General features: G+C 36.9%; 2 protein-coding genes across 2 annotated transcripts; both read left to right on the top strand.

The window, feature by feature from the left end:
• Positions 1-982: 982 nt before the first annotated feature.
• LOC110877164 (protein TsetseEP-like) lies at positions 983-3,610 on the top strand. The gene is made up of 2 exons (XM_022125335.2): positions 983-1,252; positions 3,193-3,610. Exons 1-2 carry the CDS (start codon positions 1,040-1,042, stop codon positions 3,385-3,387), a joined length of 408 nt encoding a protein of 135 aa, XP_021981027.1. The 5' UTR covers positions 983-1,039; the 3' UTR covers positions 3,388-3,610.
• Positions 3,611-7,957: 4,347 nt separating this feature from the next.
• LOC110877165 (glucosidase 2 subunit beta-like) lies at positions 7,958-10,697 on the top strand. The gene is made up of 2 exons (XM_022125336.2): positions 7,958-8,220; positions 10,307-10,697. The coding sequence occupies exons 1-2, from the start codon at positions 8,017-8,019 to the stop codon at positions 10,496-10,498; spliced, it is 396 nt and encodes a 131-aa protein (XP_021981028.1). The 5' UTR covers positions 7,958-8,016; the 3' UTR covers positions 10,499-10,697.
• The last annotated feature ends 4,276 nt before the right edge of the window (positions 10,698-14,973 follow it).

Genomic DNA, 14,973 nt, shown 5'->3' with positions numbered 1-14,973 from the left:
TAATTAATGAAGAAGTTGACGGGCGTTAGAACCAAGGACTAATAGTGTTAAAGGTGAATGCAACATGATATTTGGAGCAACCCCCATAAACAAAAACTGCAATTTACTCTATGTTACATGAGACAACTTTTGTGTCATTAAACATATTACGTCTGTAAACAAACTTTGTAGTTTAACAATGTTCAAATTTTCCACATGGATGAGCTACCGAAAGCGTAGATCCTGAAAATCGCTAAAATTAGGTACTTGTAGCACTATAAAAAGTGCTCTATATATTCGAAGGTAAAAATTAGCTAAAATAATGTACCGTACAATATCGTATCGATCCAGAAATACGCCAAGAATGAGTACCAATTATCAAATGATACCGGTATTTTTTGGTAATCAGTACCAACCCCTTGTTTTCCGCTACATCACCTCCAAGAAACACAACCTACCTTACATCAATCGGTAAAAGTAGGTAACAATAAAACGTGAACCAAAAAAATAGTAAAATCTTCAAATAAATAATAAATAAATAAAATAGTAAAAAAAAAAACATCACGTTGATGAACCAATAATTTTATTTACTTCCATTTATATATATATGAGAGTTAAATATCAATTTAGTATCTGTGGTTTAGGCCATTTTGTCAGTTTAGTCCACATGTTTGAAACGTTGTAATTTTAGTCTAAATAGTTTTAAACGTTGTCATTTTAGTCCGCTGGGTTAACTCCATCCTTTTATTTTTGTTAACTGAAGGGCATTTCGGTCATTTTAAATGTAATTCTGTTAACCAGAAGGGCAATTCGACCATATAAAATGATCGAATTATTCTTCTAGCTGACATAGAAAATGGACGGAGTTAACCCAGTGGACTAAAATGGCAACGCTTAAAACTATTTGAACTAAAATGATAACGTTTCAAACATTTGGACTAAACCGTCAAGATAGCCCAAACACAAGGACTAAAATGGCATTTAACTCTCCATTTTTATATAATCTCTTTGGAGGCCCCTTGTTAGTGGTTGCGCTGGTACTCCGGCTGAAGTATCACATATGGCGGCGATTTGCACCTCCGTGCACTCCTTCTCACCACCGGCAGTTGCACCAACCTCCAGATTATCGTCATCGGCTTCCACATCTTCTTTATCGTCAGTTTCGTTGTTTTCGAGACGCCGGAGGGTGAAAACGGCGTCGTATTCGATGATTGTGTGTATGGCTCCTGATGAAGAGAAGCTCACTCGCCGTAACCCTCTCGATTTCCCTGTTGTAAGTCTTTGTTGTTACCTGTTTGTGTTCTGATTGTTGTCTAGGGTTTCGTTTTAACTGATTTATGTGCTAGCTGACTGTTATTGTTATTATATGACCTATTAATTTGATGTTAGACGCCTAATTCTTTTAGTCATCGGTTAATCGGTTCGGTTAATTTCGGTCAGGGGCGGATCTACATACTATACGACAGGTTCATGCGAACCCATCGAGTTTCGAGATTTTAGTAGAAAACATATATAAAAAATCTGAGTGAACCCATAAATAATTTATGAGATGAACCCATAAACAAAGTTGAAGAGTGGTACAGTGGCAAAGAAATTGGCTATTACTCAAGAGGCCCCTTGTTCGATTCTGTTTGTTGTCATTTGTATGTTATTTTTTTTTCACCAAATTCACCATAACCAATCCCTTGGGCCTTACATAGTTATCTGCTATGGGCCAGAGGGAAGTTCATCCGTCGCTTGTCTCAAGTTACTCATTCTAATCTACAATACTAAAATCATTCTAATATAATATACCAGTTGAAGAGTGATTTAAACAAATTGTTGATGAATTCTTCATTTTGTTTCTCGTGATTTCACTGGATTATGTAGATGTGTTAGTTTATAAATGGTTTAACTGGATAACTCAAAATATTTCATATGCTTTATTCGAATGATTTTTTTTGCGTAATGTGGTGTCGTGCACTTAGTTCAGTGTTTGCTTCTAAGTTCTAACTGGTACAGATTTTTGCTTAATCTAAATGTGTTCACATTTGTGTTGTTGTTCATGCTAGTAATAAAATTGTTTTGTCATCATAATTAACATTTGGATTATTCATAATATAAGGTTTTATTTTTTGATAAAAAAAAGTGTTTGCGGGTCAGCTCGACCCGACCCGAACGGTCGAAATGACCATAAAACTTTTATGTCCAGTCCTATAAACTTGGAGCCTCTAAAATAGTGAACCCACTGGAAAAAAATCTTGGATCCGCCACTGATTTCGGTTAATAACCAAACCAACCAAGTGCTAAAATTTTTGCTTATAAATACATGTAATGGAGGTATAAGTACATGAAATTGCTGTATAAATCAATGAAAGGATAAAACATGAAATACATGAAATGGATGTATAAAAGCTAGAAATATACGAAAATATAAATGGTTCGGTTCTGTTAATTTCGGTTAACTGATGGTACAAAAAGTAACCGATAACTGACTTCCGGTTAATTAGGTTTCGGTTAATTTCGGTTTGGTTTCATCGGTTTTCGGTTCGGTTATTGCTCACCTCTACCGGAAAAGTACAGATACCCAAAACTAGTAAAAGTATAAACCGAGTACCGTACTGATATAATCTGTACTGTTCTGGAAGTACAAAGACCGAATACTGAAACTGACTAGTACCGAAACCGAAAACCTTAAAATGATACCGGTACTGATTTTCTTCAGTCGGTACCAGTTCCTCGTACGGTATTGGTACGGAACCGGTATTTGGTGAAAAGTACTCATCCCTAGTTTAGTTAACCTAGTTTTGCCAAGAAGTATAGAACTAATTGTGGAATTCTGTACTGTGGTTGATGTTAGAAGTGGATTTTGACTTCCGTAAGCTTAGTTTTATCAAGTTTTTTCGTTAGTAGTGTTCCATTTATATATCATTTTAGCAATTGATTGTAAGAAATCTGGTTGTGAGGAATGTGTAAATTGAGTTTTAGCAATTGACTGTTCTATAAGCATAAGCTTAAATGTATATTAAGCATAAGCATAAGTTTATACTACAGAATAAAGCGATTAGAAGGTTGTACGCTTAAAAATTACACTTCGGGCAACTTTGAACCTGTATGAGCCGTCTCGTTTTCAAATTGACCAATTCATAAGTAAATTGGTCAATTGGGTTTTCATTTCCAATCATGTTATTTTTCAAAAGTCAAAACAGTTGACCAATTTGCGGTATGTGGCAGGAATGGGAGAGACCTAAGCCTGGTAGACGGCCCGATATATTTCCTCAATTCAGCCCAATGAAAACACCATTACCACCCCCATTACCATACGACCCATCGCCAGAAGAGGAAGAAGAGGAAGATGAGGAAAACAAAGAAGAAGAGGAAGAAGATCCCGATAAGGAACAACAACCCGAGACCCGCCATGGTCACTGAGACATTGACCACGGACCAATCTCCGATTTTCCTGACCGAACAGGAGTGCTTGCAATGAGATGAAAAGAGTATTTAGTGTACCATAGCTGAGTCAGTCGTTGTAGTGTATTTTTGGATACCAAATTTCTTTTTCTTGTTTATTTGTTAATGTAAACCGGCCCATGACTTTGTAGAATCGACTTTTACATGGGAATAAACGGGTCTATCCTTTCGTTGTTTGAATTTATAAGAACATGTCTAGTGGTTTGGGTGAATAATGCCCCCACCCTTGGGCGTTTTTTGCCATGTGGCAGTCCAGTCGGCAAGGGGCATTATTGGGCGTTTTTCTAAAATGGGTGTAGTGGGGTGTGGGCATTATGTTAAAAGAGTGTAAAGAATTAAATAAAAATAAAAAATCCAACAAAAAAAAGCTATTGGACTAAAAAGGAAGATTAAATGTTATTGGCCAACTCAAAATGTTCAAAGCGTGATTCAAAACACGCGGAGGGTTTTTTTTTTGCAAAAAAACGCCGAAACACGCCGGCAGGGGTGGGGGGTTTGGCGTTTTCGGGCGTGTTTGGGGGGGGGGGGGGAGGCGACTACGGGTGGTCTAATTGGTTTTTTGAAACTGGTAGTACAGCTTGCTATAGAGCCGGCCAAACCTGGACGGTTGGGTCAAAATCGAGTCAACGTAAGGAACTGTGAACCGGATTTTTTCTGTTTAAAACTAAACTGATTTGTTTGTTTTAATACGTTTGGTTGATTAATATTTGAACTTATTATATGTTTAGCTTAGACCTAGCAAAACAAGCGGGTTGGATGGCAGGTCATAGCGGGTTTGTCTTGGGACATGTTTGGGTCAGAACATAGTTAACTAAATCGCAGTTCGCTCTGATACGGGTATGCGGTTCAGGTTCGTAATTCGCTAGAGGGGATGTATTCGGTACGGAGAGGCTAGGTTCATTTTGGTATGAACCGGTACGGAGTACTATAGAGTCCGGTTCAGTCTACCCAATTTTAAAGAAAAATTACCAAATTCATTCATCCAAATTACCAAATTCCAAATGTGAAAGCGAATTTGGTATAAATTGTATTGCATTTATACATATTCCTGGATTTAATTGCTTTAATGTGAAGACAAATTTGAAATTTGGAACAACTGTATGGAATCGAAGAGACGTCGCGAATTACTGGACGCGTTTTCACGCCAAAATTGTACTAGACATTCGGGCGAGTTGAATATGCGAACGCCCTAAAAACTTGAATTCGTGAAGATCCAATTATCAGAACGCAGTAAAAATGATCCAACCGGCGACCTGAATCATTGAAATCGTGAATTGGATTTCTGGCTTGGAGCGCCGACTGGAATCATTGAATTCGCAAATTAACGAATTTCGTTTGGTACAGTTCGTACCAATTTGAAATTCGTGTCAAATTGAGCGAATTTGGTAACCATGGGTCAGAGCGAGTTCATACCAAAAGAGGCCAAGTCGAAAAAGGTTGACAAAAATGCTTGAATTATCAAAACATAACAAAGATCATATACCCAATCATAACATCACATTCAGCATATAGGGAACTTCAATAACAAACAAATTCAACCAAAATATTCTATGCAAAATTATGTAAAAAACACTTTTAGCCAAAAGCAGTTGGGAATGGTGATCTTTTGCCAAATGCCATTCGAAACGACGATTCCCTGCAAAGTTGCCCTTGGCATTGGCGATTTGCTGTAGAATTCACGAGATAAACTTTTTTTTTCTTTTTGATTTATGTAACAAAGGGTCATTTGTTTTCAAACCACCACCCCAAATTAAACAATTTCATTCTGGAAACCCATCTTCCCATTTTTACTACTTTTAAAAAAGTTTACAAGTCATTGTTTCTTTCTATTGGTGATTCCGCCTAAACAAACAACTGTTGTTTCTTAGTAGAACTGGAGAGCACAGAGTTGATTATATTTTTTCGAATCCTACAAAATCAAAAGAAAACTGGTTAGTACGAGTTAGAAGGGGTAATGAGAAGCTTTGGAATTTCATTCTTGAAAATCCCTTTCCACCCAAAGTTACGGAATACATAACTTTGGTTGGTTTTGCGGATGTTATCATGTGTGATAATAGGAGGGTTGACAATGCGTTGATATCCACCTTAGTAGAAAGATGGTAGCCTGAAACCTAACACGTTTCATATGCCTTTTGGAGAAGTAACGGTAACACTATAAGACGTGGATGTTATCATGTGTGATAATAGGAGGGTTGACAATACATATATTTTATTTATAACAGCTTTAATATTTTCTTTGATACAAATTGCTCTTTTTGTAGTTCCCTTCAATGGCACCATTCCAAGATGCTTTACCAAACATGGGACCGGCATCTAGCATACAGCAAACCTCGGGCCTAGGTACTCCGTCACCGACATGGATGACCCACCAGTTAATGCCTCCCACCAGTCCGTCATATGGATCATCAATGCCTTATGGTATTGTCTTTTTCTCCTTGTTTGTGCAACATAAAATCCACATTCAACGGTGGCAGTTTTGACCCGTATGCTTAGGCCAATTGGGTTATTTATAGTTTTAAACGAGCCAAATAAATTTTTTTAGCTGAAAAAATAATGACTCAAGTCGCCCAAATTTTATTTCTAAGGCATACAACCTTCTAAATCGCTTTCATAAAATCTCAAGATAACTACCACAATGTTATTGTGCTTGTTAATATATGCAAAGCATTAATAACTATTATAAACTCAAAAGGGCCAATAAAAAAGAGTAAAATGACAAAATCGTCCCTAAGGTTTAGTCATTTTTACTTGTTCCAACCAAAATGACTTTTTTGTACATTTGAGTCGTTCAGGTTTGCGTTTTATTGCCATTTTCATCCTTGAGTTTGTAAATTTACTGTGACTTTCGTCCCTCGAAATTTGGCCCTTAGGGATGAAAATGCAAGATTTCAAACTTTTTGGATGAAAATGGCACCTCAGGGGTGAAAGTCGCAAAAGTGGTCAAATCTGAGGGAGGAAATCCGTATTTTACTCTAAAAACAATTACCTATAGAGAGGAAAGAGTCCAATGGTTCGAAAGTTGCCCCGAGTGTATATAATGCATACGGCCTCCTATATCAATTTATGTGAAAATTTGGATTATGAACAATATTGATTTTTTTAATCATGTATAATGCATTAACTTTTTAATAAAAAAAGAGTAAAGTGCCATTTTAGTCCCTGTGGTTTTCAATATTGTCATTTCGTCCAAACCACTAACTCCATCCGAAAAAGTTAAGCGAGTGGTATTCTGATCACTTTACAACTTATTCATACCCGAACCAAAAAATGATCTGTTACGTAACCCATCCATCTTACCAGCCCTACTCACATACCTTAAATCAAATGATATTTATTACATATTCATGTATCGTTCTCACTGTTTGATGTATTGTTTGAACATCAGGTCCATTAATATGTATTGTATGAACTATACATATTCATGTATAGTTCTCATTGCTGTTTTTTTTATAAATTGTATAATGGTTGTAAAACTTGAGTTATACATGTAATGAGGTATGGGCTGAAGTTGGGGTCGGATATTCTGACGGGTTTATCAGGTGTGACATTCAAATGCCAGGACGTTCCTCCATCGCTTGCAACGAAATTTTACATACTGGTGTTGTGCTTTTCAATAATTTTACGTTCTTGTAACAAAGTGACACAATATACATCGAGTTGTGTCGTGAACTTGTGTATGCCATGTGAACTTTGTTTTATATGCTTGTATGATCTTCTCCGAACTTGCGCAATGTCTTGCGAAGCTAATTTAGATACTCATGGTTTCGGATCTTTTATACAATATTACATATTTAGAATCTTGTAATAACTTGCTGGCAAACGAACTTTCACATATGTGTTACAAACCTTGCTTTCATGTTCTTGTATAATATTTTGTGCCTATGATTCCATCTGAGATTTGAAAGTATGTTCTTGTTGTCTCAAGGGACAAGGGTGCATATCAAGAACCTAAACCATCATCACAACCTCCACTACATCTTCTGGTGATAAAGATTAGTTTGACGGCAAACAATATTAAGAAACACGAGTTAGGACCAGGGTACGAAACGTGTTATGACTTGAACACCACGGACGAAGAACGTTAAAGGTGGACGGAACCTAATGTTTGGAGCAAACCTCATGGACGAAAACTGCAGTTTGTTCCCTGGTCTAGCTGAAATGACAAACTTACCCCTCATGTGAGACACACATGGAAGGTAATTAATGAAGAAGTTCTCAAGCGTTAGGACCATGGACTAACAGTTTTCAGCTTGGATGAGCTACCGAAAGCATTGATCCCGAAAATCATTAAAAATAGTTACCTGTAGCATTATAAAAAGTGTTCGATATTTAAAGGTAAAAGTTAAGTAAAATAATGTATCCAAAAAATACGCCAAGAAAAGACACACCACCTACGTTAGATTAATCGTTAAAAGTAGGTAACGATTAAAACGTGAACCAATAAAATAGTAAATCTTCAAATAAATAAAATAGTAAAAAAAAAATCAAGTTGATAAACACATAATTTTATTTACTTCCATTTTTTATATAATCTCTTCAAAGGCGGTTGGTAGTGGTGGCGCTGGTACTCCGGCTGAGGTATCACATATGGCGGCGATTTGCACCTCCGTGCACTCCTTCTCACCACCAGCAACCTCCAGATTATCTTCATCTGCGTCCACATCTCCTTCATCGTCAGTTTCGTTGTTTTCGAGACGCCGGAGGATGAAAACGGCGTCGTTTTCGATGGTTGTGTGTATGGCTCCTGATGAAGAGAAGCTCACTCGCCGTAATCCTCTCGATTTCCCTGTTGTAAGTATTTATTGTTACCTGTTTGTGTTCTGATTGTTGCCTAGGGTTTCGTTTTAACTGATTTATGTGCTAGCTGGTTGTTATTGTTATTATATGATCTATTAATTTGATGTTAGACGCCTAATTGTTGTTTAGTTTAGGCATGCGATTGAACCAATACCTTACCGAAAATAGGGGGGGGGGGGGCGCACAATTCGGTTCAGTTATTAGTATTATCCGTAACTGAAGTCATCAGTTAAACGGTTCGGCTAAAATTTTTGCTTATAAATACATGTAATGGAGGTATAAATACATGAAATGAAAGGATAAAACATGAAATGAATGTATAAAGGCTAGAAATATATGAAAATATAAATGGTTCGGCTCGTTTAGTTTCGGTGAACTGATGGTACAAAAAATAACCGATAACCGACTTTCGGTTGATTTCGGTTTGGTTTCATCGGTTTTCGGTTCGGTTTTGGTTAACGGTTTGGTTATTGCTCACCTCTACCGAGTAGTACGGATGCCAAAAACTAGTAAAAGTATAAACCGAGTAGTGTACTGATAAATTCTGTATGGTACGGGAAGTGCAAAATACCGAAAAATACTGAAACTGACTAGTACCGAAACCGAAAACCTAAAAATGATACCCGTACTGATTTTGTTCAGTCGGTAACGGTTCTTCGTACTGTATTGGTACGGTACCGGTATTTGGTAAAAAGTGCTCATCCCTAGTTTGGTTAACCTAGTTTTGCCAAGAAGTATAGAACTAAGTGTGGAATTCTGTACTTTTGTTGATGTTAAAAGTGGATTTGGCCTTCTGTAAGCTTAATTTTATCGAGTTTTTTCTTTCGTTAGTAGTGTTCAATTTAGATATTCTGACCGATATTTTGCACCGATGTCTCGGTTGGGGACCAATAACCGATATAACTGATATGTCGATGATATAGCGGGATATTAACTACATAGATCCAAACACTCAAAACTGAATATTTTTATTTGGAAACACAGTAACAGGATGCTCAGTTTGCAAATGCAATTCCAAACACCTTCTTGTAAAGAATAGAAGAATAAAAATATGCAAAATATTGACCCCTAATATCACCAACAGGGAACATGCTAACACAGTACAATACATTGTCATGCCATTTTCTTGAAATGTCTAGATCTTAACGTAACTGGGCCAGAAATAATCCAACTTTCGCATCATATATGTTAATACGTTATATGTATTCATGTAAATTATCTTGTTTGTTTATAGTATCAGCATAAGAATCAAATTTAGTCCATTATATCCAAGTGACTTAATCATAAACCATCAACATTGATGAGCTGTGTTTAAAAAAGCGCGCTTAAAGCGAGCTTTAAGCGTGAAGTGCTGAAGCGCTGGAAACATCGCTTTTTTTGGTCTGAAGCGTTACATTACGTGAAGCGCTGTGAAGCGAGCTTTAAGCGCGAAGCGATGATGGTTTGAAGCGACGCTTCAGCCCAATCAGGTCACTTTTGGGCCATTTTTTAAGCCCAACAGTCTTTAAATAGGGTTAAATGAGGCCTGTTTCTTTACCCTAAGTGTGTTTCGACTTTAATTTATGTTTTAACTATGTTTTTTATGTGTTAAGTGTGTTTTTTAATCATGTTTTTGTGTTTGTTATTGATTAACAAGTAGAATAGGTCATATTGATGTGTACAATATATATATATATATATATATATATATATATATATATATTTTAATTTTGAGCGCTTTGTATACGTGAAGCTCTCGCTTCGCGCTTGAAGCTTCGCTTAAAGCTTTTGGAACCAAAACGCTTCGGAGCGCTTCGCGCTTTTTTAAACCAAGTTGATGAGGAAAGTGTTTATGCATTTCCGCTTATTTTAGGGTGAAACACGTTTTTGGTGGATTCGAATTTACAGGTTTATCCGCTTATAACTTATAAGCACAAGTTGTTTGAATACGTGATCCCAACACCCCTAGATTTGTTTATTTTCTGTTCATTTAAGTCATTTTCGTTGAACCATCATTTATTTTTAGCTGCAATTGTGGTTATGTTCATTTATATGTTATCTCAAAGGTCAAAACAGTTGACAAATTCGCGGTATATGTCAGGAATGGGAGAGGCCTAAGCCCGGTAGAAGGCCCGATATATTTCCTCAATTCAGCCCAATGAAAACACCATTACCACCTCCGTTACCATACGACCCACCGCCAGAAGAGGAAGAAGAGGAAGAGGAGGAAAACAAAGAAGAGGAGGAAGAGGATCCGGATAAGGAACAACCTGAGACCCGCCTTGGTCACTGACCAGTCTCCGATTTTGTTGACCAAACAGGAGTGTTTGCATGTGAGGTTAAAAGAGTATTTAGTGTGCCATAGTTGAGTGAGTCGTCGTAGTGTACCAGTTTTCTCTCTTTTTTTATTTATCAATGTAAACCGGCCCATGACTTTGTAGGATCGTCTTTTATTTGGGAATAAACGGGTCTATCCTTTCGTTGTTTGAATCTATAATGGTTTAAAAACTGTACGGCTGGGACGTAACTTGGTTTCTTTAAACCGCTAGTAAAGCTTGCTATAGAGCCGGCCAAACATGGGCAGTCGGGTCAAAATCGAGTCAACATAAGGAACTGTGAACCGGATATTTTTTGTCTAAAACTAAACCGATTTGTTTGGTTTTATATGTTTGGATGACGGGTTTGGGTCAGAACGAGTTCATACCAAAATCAACTAAAAGTTAAAAAAGGTTGACAAAAAAGAAGTATCAAATGCCAAAAATAATCATAAACAAACAAATTCAACCAAAATATTCTATGCAAAATTATGTACAGATGTAAAAAACTCACAAACAGATTAACATAAAACCATTACAGTTTGACTGCTGATGTCAAACAGACTGCAAAACAACGAACACCACATGTAACAAAATGTGTCATATACTTATTGTCATATACTTATTGTCATAAAGCTATACTTTGTAACATTTTCTTGAAGCCATTTTAAACTCTAGGGGCTGATGTGGTTTTTCCACTGATAAATCTCAATTTACAGTGGCCTTCTAAAGAAACACCAAGTTAATCCGGAGATTATTTTGTGGTTTGTGTATCGTCTAAATAAGGTTAATCTTCCTTCTTTCTCGACAAACACCTGTAATGATCCTGCAAAACAATCAACACACCGCGAAGCTCGTTACAATGAGGAGAATAGGGGGTTCTCCTTGTAACCACCCTCCGGTGTGAGAATAAGAACTTGTTTTGATGATAAAAGTGTGTGTTAAGTGAGAAGCAAGAGAGCGATCCTTAAACTTGTAGTTGAAGTTCTCTATTTATAGCCGAAGTGAGCAGTGAAGGAGATGGGTTGATGGGCCTTGGGCCTGAGACCGACAACAAGGAATATCCGTTTTGCCTCCCCTGTCACGACCGTTAGTGCTTACAGGCGAGGGCATAGTTGGTCCGTTTGCGCACGTTTAATGGATCCACGTGTCCTGACGATTGTCCTTATTGTCAGGTCTAGCATCAGCAGTTTAGTGGAGATCATGGAGCAGTGCTCGGCGCACGCTGATTGGTGGCACGTACGTGTCCTTGTGTACTTATCCCTTGCATGATTGCTCATCGTGCAGCATTACAGAGTACAAGCTGTTGTGCGCTCGCTGGTCTACTGCTCCGTCAATCCTACCGTTTGTACTGTCCAACACTGCCTTGATGGCGCACGTGTCTTCTGCGCTTCTTGGACTTGCGCCAATTCATTTGCAAAAATAACTAAGTGTTGGATTTATTTTAATCTGGGTATGGCCTCGCAGGCGACCCAAGGTTAACTCGTGTAGTCAGCGCAGGATTAGGGACCATACCCCTTCAAGTCCCCTAGTTCAGTGCTTCTTCCATGCGCGAAAGCAAGTGGTTGGAGCTCAGGACTAGAAAATAAAAGGTATCTGTGCTTTGACTCAAAGGTCTTAGGAATCATCACATAGGTTAGAAAGCTGGTGCAGCATGAGTTGCTTCTCGGCTATGCGGCACAGCTATGAAGCTTCTCTACGGCGTTTTAATTCCGTTTTGCACGACAAATGTTTGATATTTGAAAAGAGCATCTTCTGACAAGTTGGTGGCGAAAGTGACGATTGATGTGATTGCTAACATTGTGACTAGGGCTGGCAATTTTACACGAATACATGAATACACGACACGAACCTACACGAAGTTAACAAGTATCGTGTATCAAACAGGTAGACACGAGATTACCTGTTAATTTTTGTGTATAAACATGTTAAATACATATTTACCTCTTAATACCCGTTAGTACACGATAAGAAATTAAATTAAATAAAACTCATCAGCCATGTGCGTGTGGGTTCCTTAATTCCTTTCTATTTTCATTCCTCGTTCAATTCAGAAAGAAAATAAAACCCTAAATTCCCTCTATAACTCTCAGATAGCATGTCGTGTTCGTGTTTTTGTTCGTGTTAACAGGTATTAATAGGTAATTTTCGTGTATAACAGTCGAACAGTCGTGTTAACAGGTAATTTTCGTGTATAACAGTCGAAAATTTTGGTTCGGTTTTCGGATTACCATTTTTAATAACCGAAAAAAAACCGAACCGAATCGAAACATATATTTTTGTGTTTAAGTTTAAGTTGTTTAAGTGCTTAACCCATACTATTAGAACTTATTAACTTTATTCTTGAATATTACGTATTCATAGTAAAGGCATTAACATGTTTATTTATATTGAGATGATTTATTTATTACCTACAACAAATAACAAATTTAATATATGAATGTAACACCTCGGAAATTCATGGTGAATAATATGGCAACATGTGTCCAATCAACTCTCAAAGATTCCCGGTAAGTTGGACGGAGGGACCAAATACGTAAATATGAGGAAGGACCAAATACGTATAATCTGAGTTAGATGTGGTAACATAATAAACATGTTTTGGCATATTGGACTTACCATAGGCTCATCCGATCACCCGATACTGCCTATGCGCGTATGGTTGACTTATGTAACATAGTTTATATAAGTTAGTCAAATCGCGTCAAAACCTTTCCAAATCAATTCTAATCAGAGTGTATGATTGTTTGACCCGTATTATACGAGTCATAGTACTCGTGAGGGTGCAAACCACATTCTATCTGGTCTCCGCTTAATCTAGCAAACTGTGCCTATTTATTATAAGTTAACCGTCCAAGTCTTATGACTTAATAAGACTCGTTACCATTTTAACGGATCATAGTTTCGTCCATTCTAGACTAGAAGCCTCCAATAAATTGCGCCTGTATTAGTTGTTTCGATTAACGATTGTGCTTAAATATCTTTGATTTGTAAAGATAAGCTCAGGTAAATACTCTTAGCCTATTTTCCCTATACGGGCTTGGGATATGGCATTAGCCGCTTGGTCAGGTATGGGATCAATGACGAATGACGTCCAAAATCCAAATAACACGTTTAATCTGTTATACTTTATAACTTAAACATTGGGGGTTAATGCGACCGTGGCCTGGATATCCACGGCTCACTTAATTACAAGTGGCCACGACCTAAACGCGGGGTGCATGCATACACCTGACAGACGCTATTATGCTATATCATATTTTTATTAAAAAGTGGTGTGTCAGTTAATCATGTATCGGAGTTTAGTTTTGGGCCCCATATGTATTGACAAATATGTAATATTGGTAACAAGAGATATCACTTTGTCCCAAGTTATTTATAAATTTATATACCAGATGGTATAAAATGGTTTTGAAAGGATTTTCAAAATGTGTCGGTTAATTGTATTTACCAGTGAAAACTGATGTATTTTCAAAAATACGCGCAGGTTAGCAAATACGGAATATGCTGGAGCTGCTCGGTAAATGCATATTGGAATTTGCGACTCCACGCAAAGCCTAGTAGTCTTAATATTCATTTTTGTTATTTTCGATCCGTCTGTGGATCTTTAGTACATTTTCCGTCAGTATAATTATTTGAACTTTTGGGATACTTGTACTTTGTAATATTATTTATAATCCCAAGACTTCCGTAGTGCTAAATGTGAATATCTATATCAATCGTCACACATAAACCCCAAGTCCGGGCCCACCAGGAAATCAGGGTGTGACAATAAATTACATAATCTTAAAAGTATGATAAAAGATAATTTCTTAAAAAGACTTTGGAGAAACATAAAATAGATTAGAAGGTTAGGTTTATGTAAATATAATCCATTGGGCTATAGCCCAATGGTGTTGGTGAGTTAGATAAGGTGTAGAATAGGTGGAGGTCATGGGTTCAATTCCCATGGCATGCAAGTTTAGCCATTCAAAAAAAAGGTTTATGTAAATATTATTAATTAAAAAGGTTAAATATAATAACTTTAATGTAAACATCTAAGAAAGATTCTTAAATTTTAAATTATACTTTTCATTTTTGAATATTACATAATTTTTTTTCAAAAACCGAAATAACCAAAAAATCGAACCGAACCGGGATAAAACCGAAACCAAATGGTTTTACATAACCGAAAACCAAATTTCGGTTCCGGTTTTGGTTCCGAACCGAACCTAATCGTGCACACCCCTAATATACCGTGACGAACTAAACTAATATCGACATCGATACCAGTATCGCATATTATCAAAACCGGTACATGTATGTGTTTATTATGTTTACAATTGATGAAAAACACGTGTCAATATCCTTTTAGAAGTATATCACAATTTTTGTTTTTTTTTTTTTTCTTTCGATTACTATACCGAGTGTTGGTACTTTAAAGAAGCTAACCGATGCCGATCAAAACTGAATT

Source organism: Helianthus annuus, chromosome 9 (genome assembly GCF_002127325.2).
Source record: "Helianthus annuus cultivar XRQ/B chromosome 9, HanXRQr2.0-SUNRISE, whole genome shotgun sequence".
Classification (NCBI taxonomy): domain Eukaryota; kingdom Viridiplantae; phylum Streptophyta; class Magnoliopsida; order Asterales; family Asteraceae; genus Helianthus; species Helianthus annuus.
The sequence above is the reverse complement of the archived record's forward strand: the minus strand, read 5'-3'. Positions and strand labels throughout refer to the sequence as shown.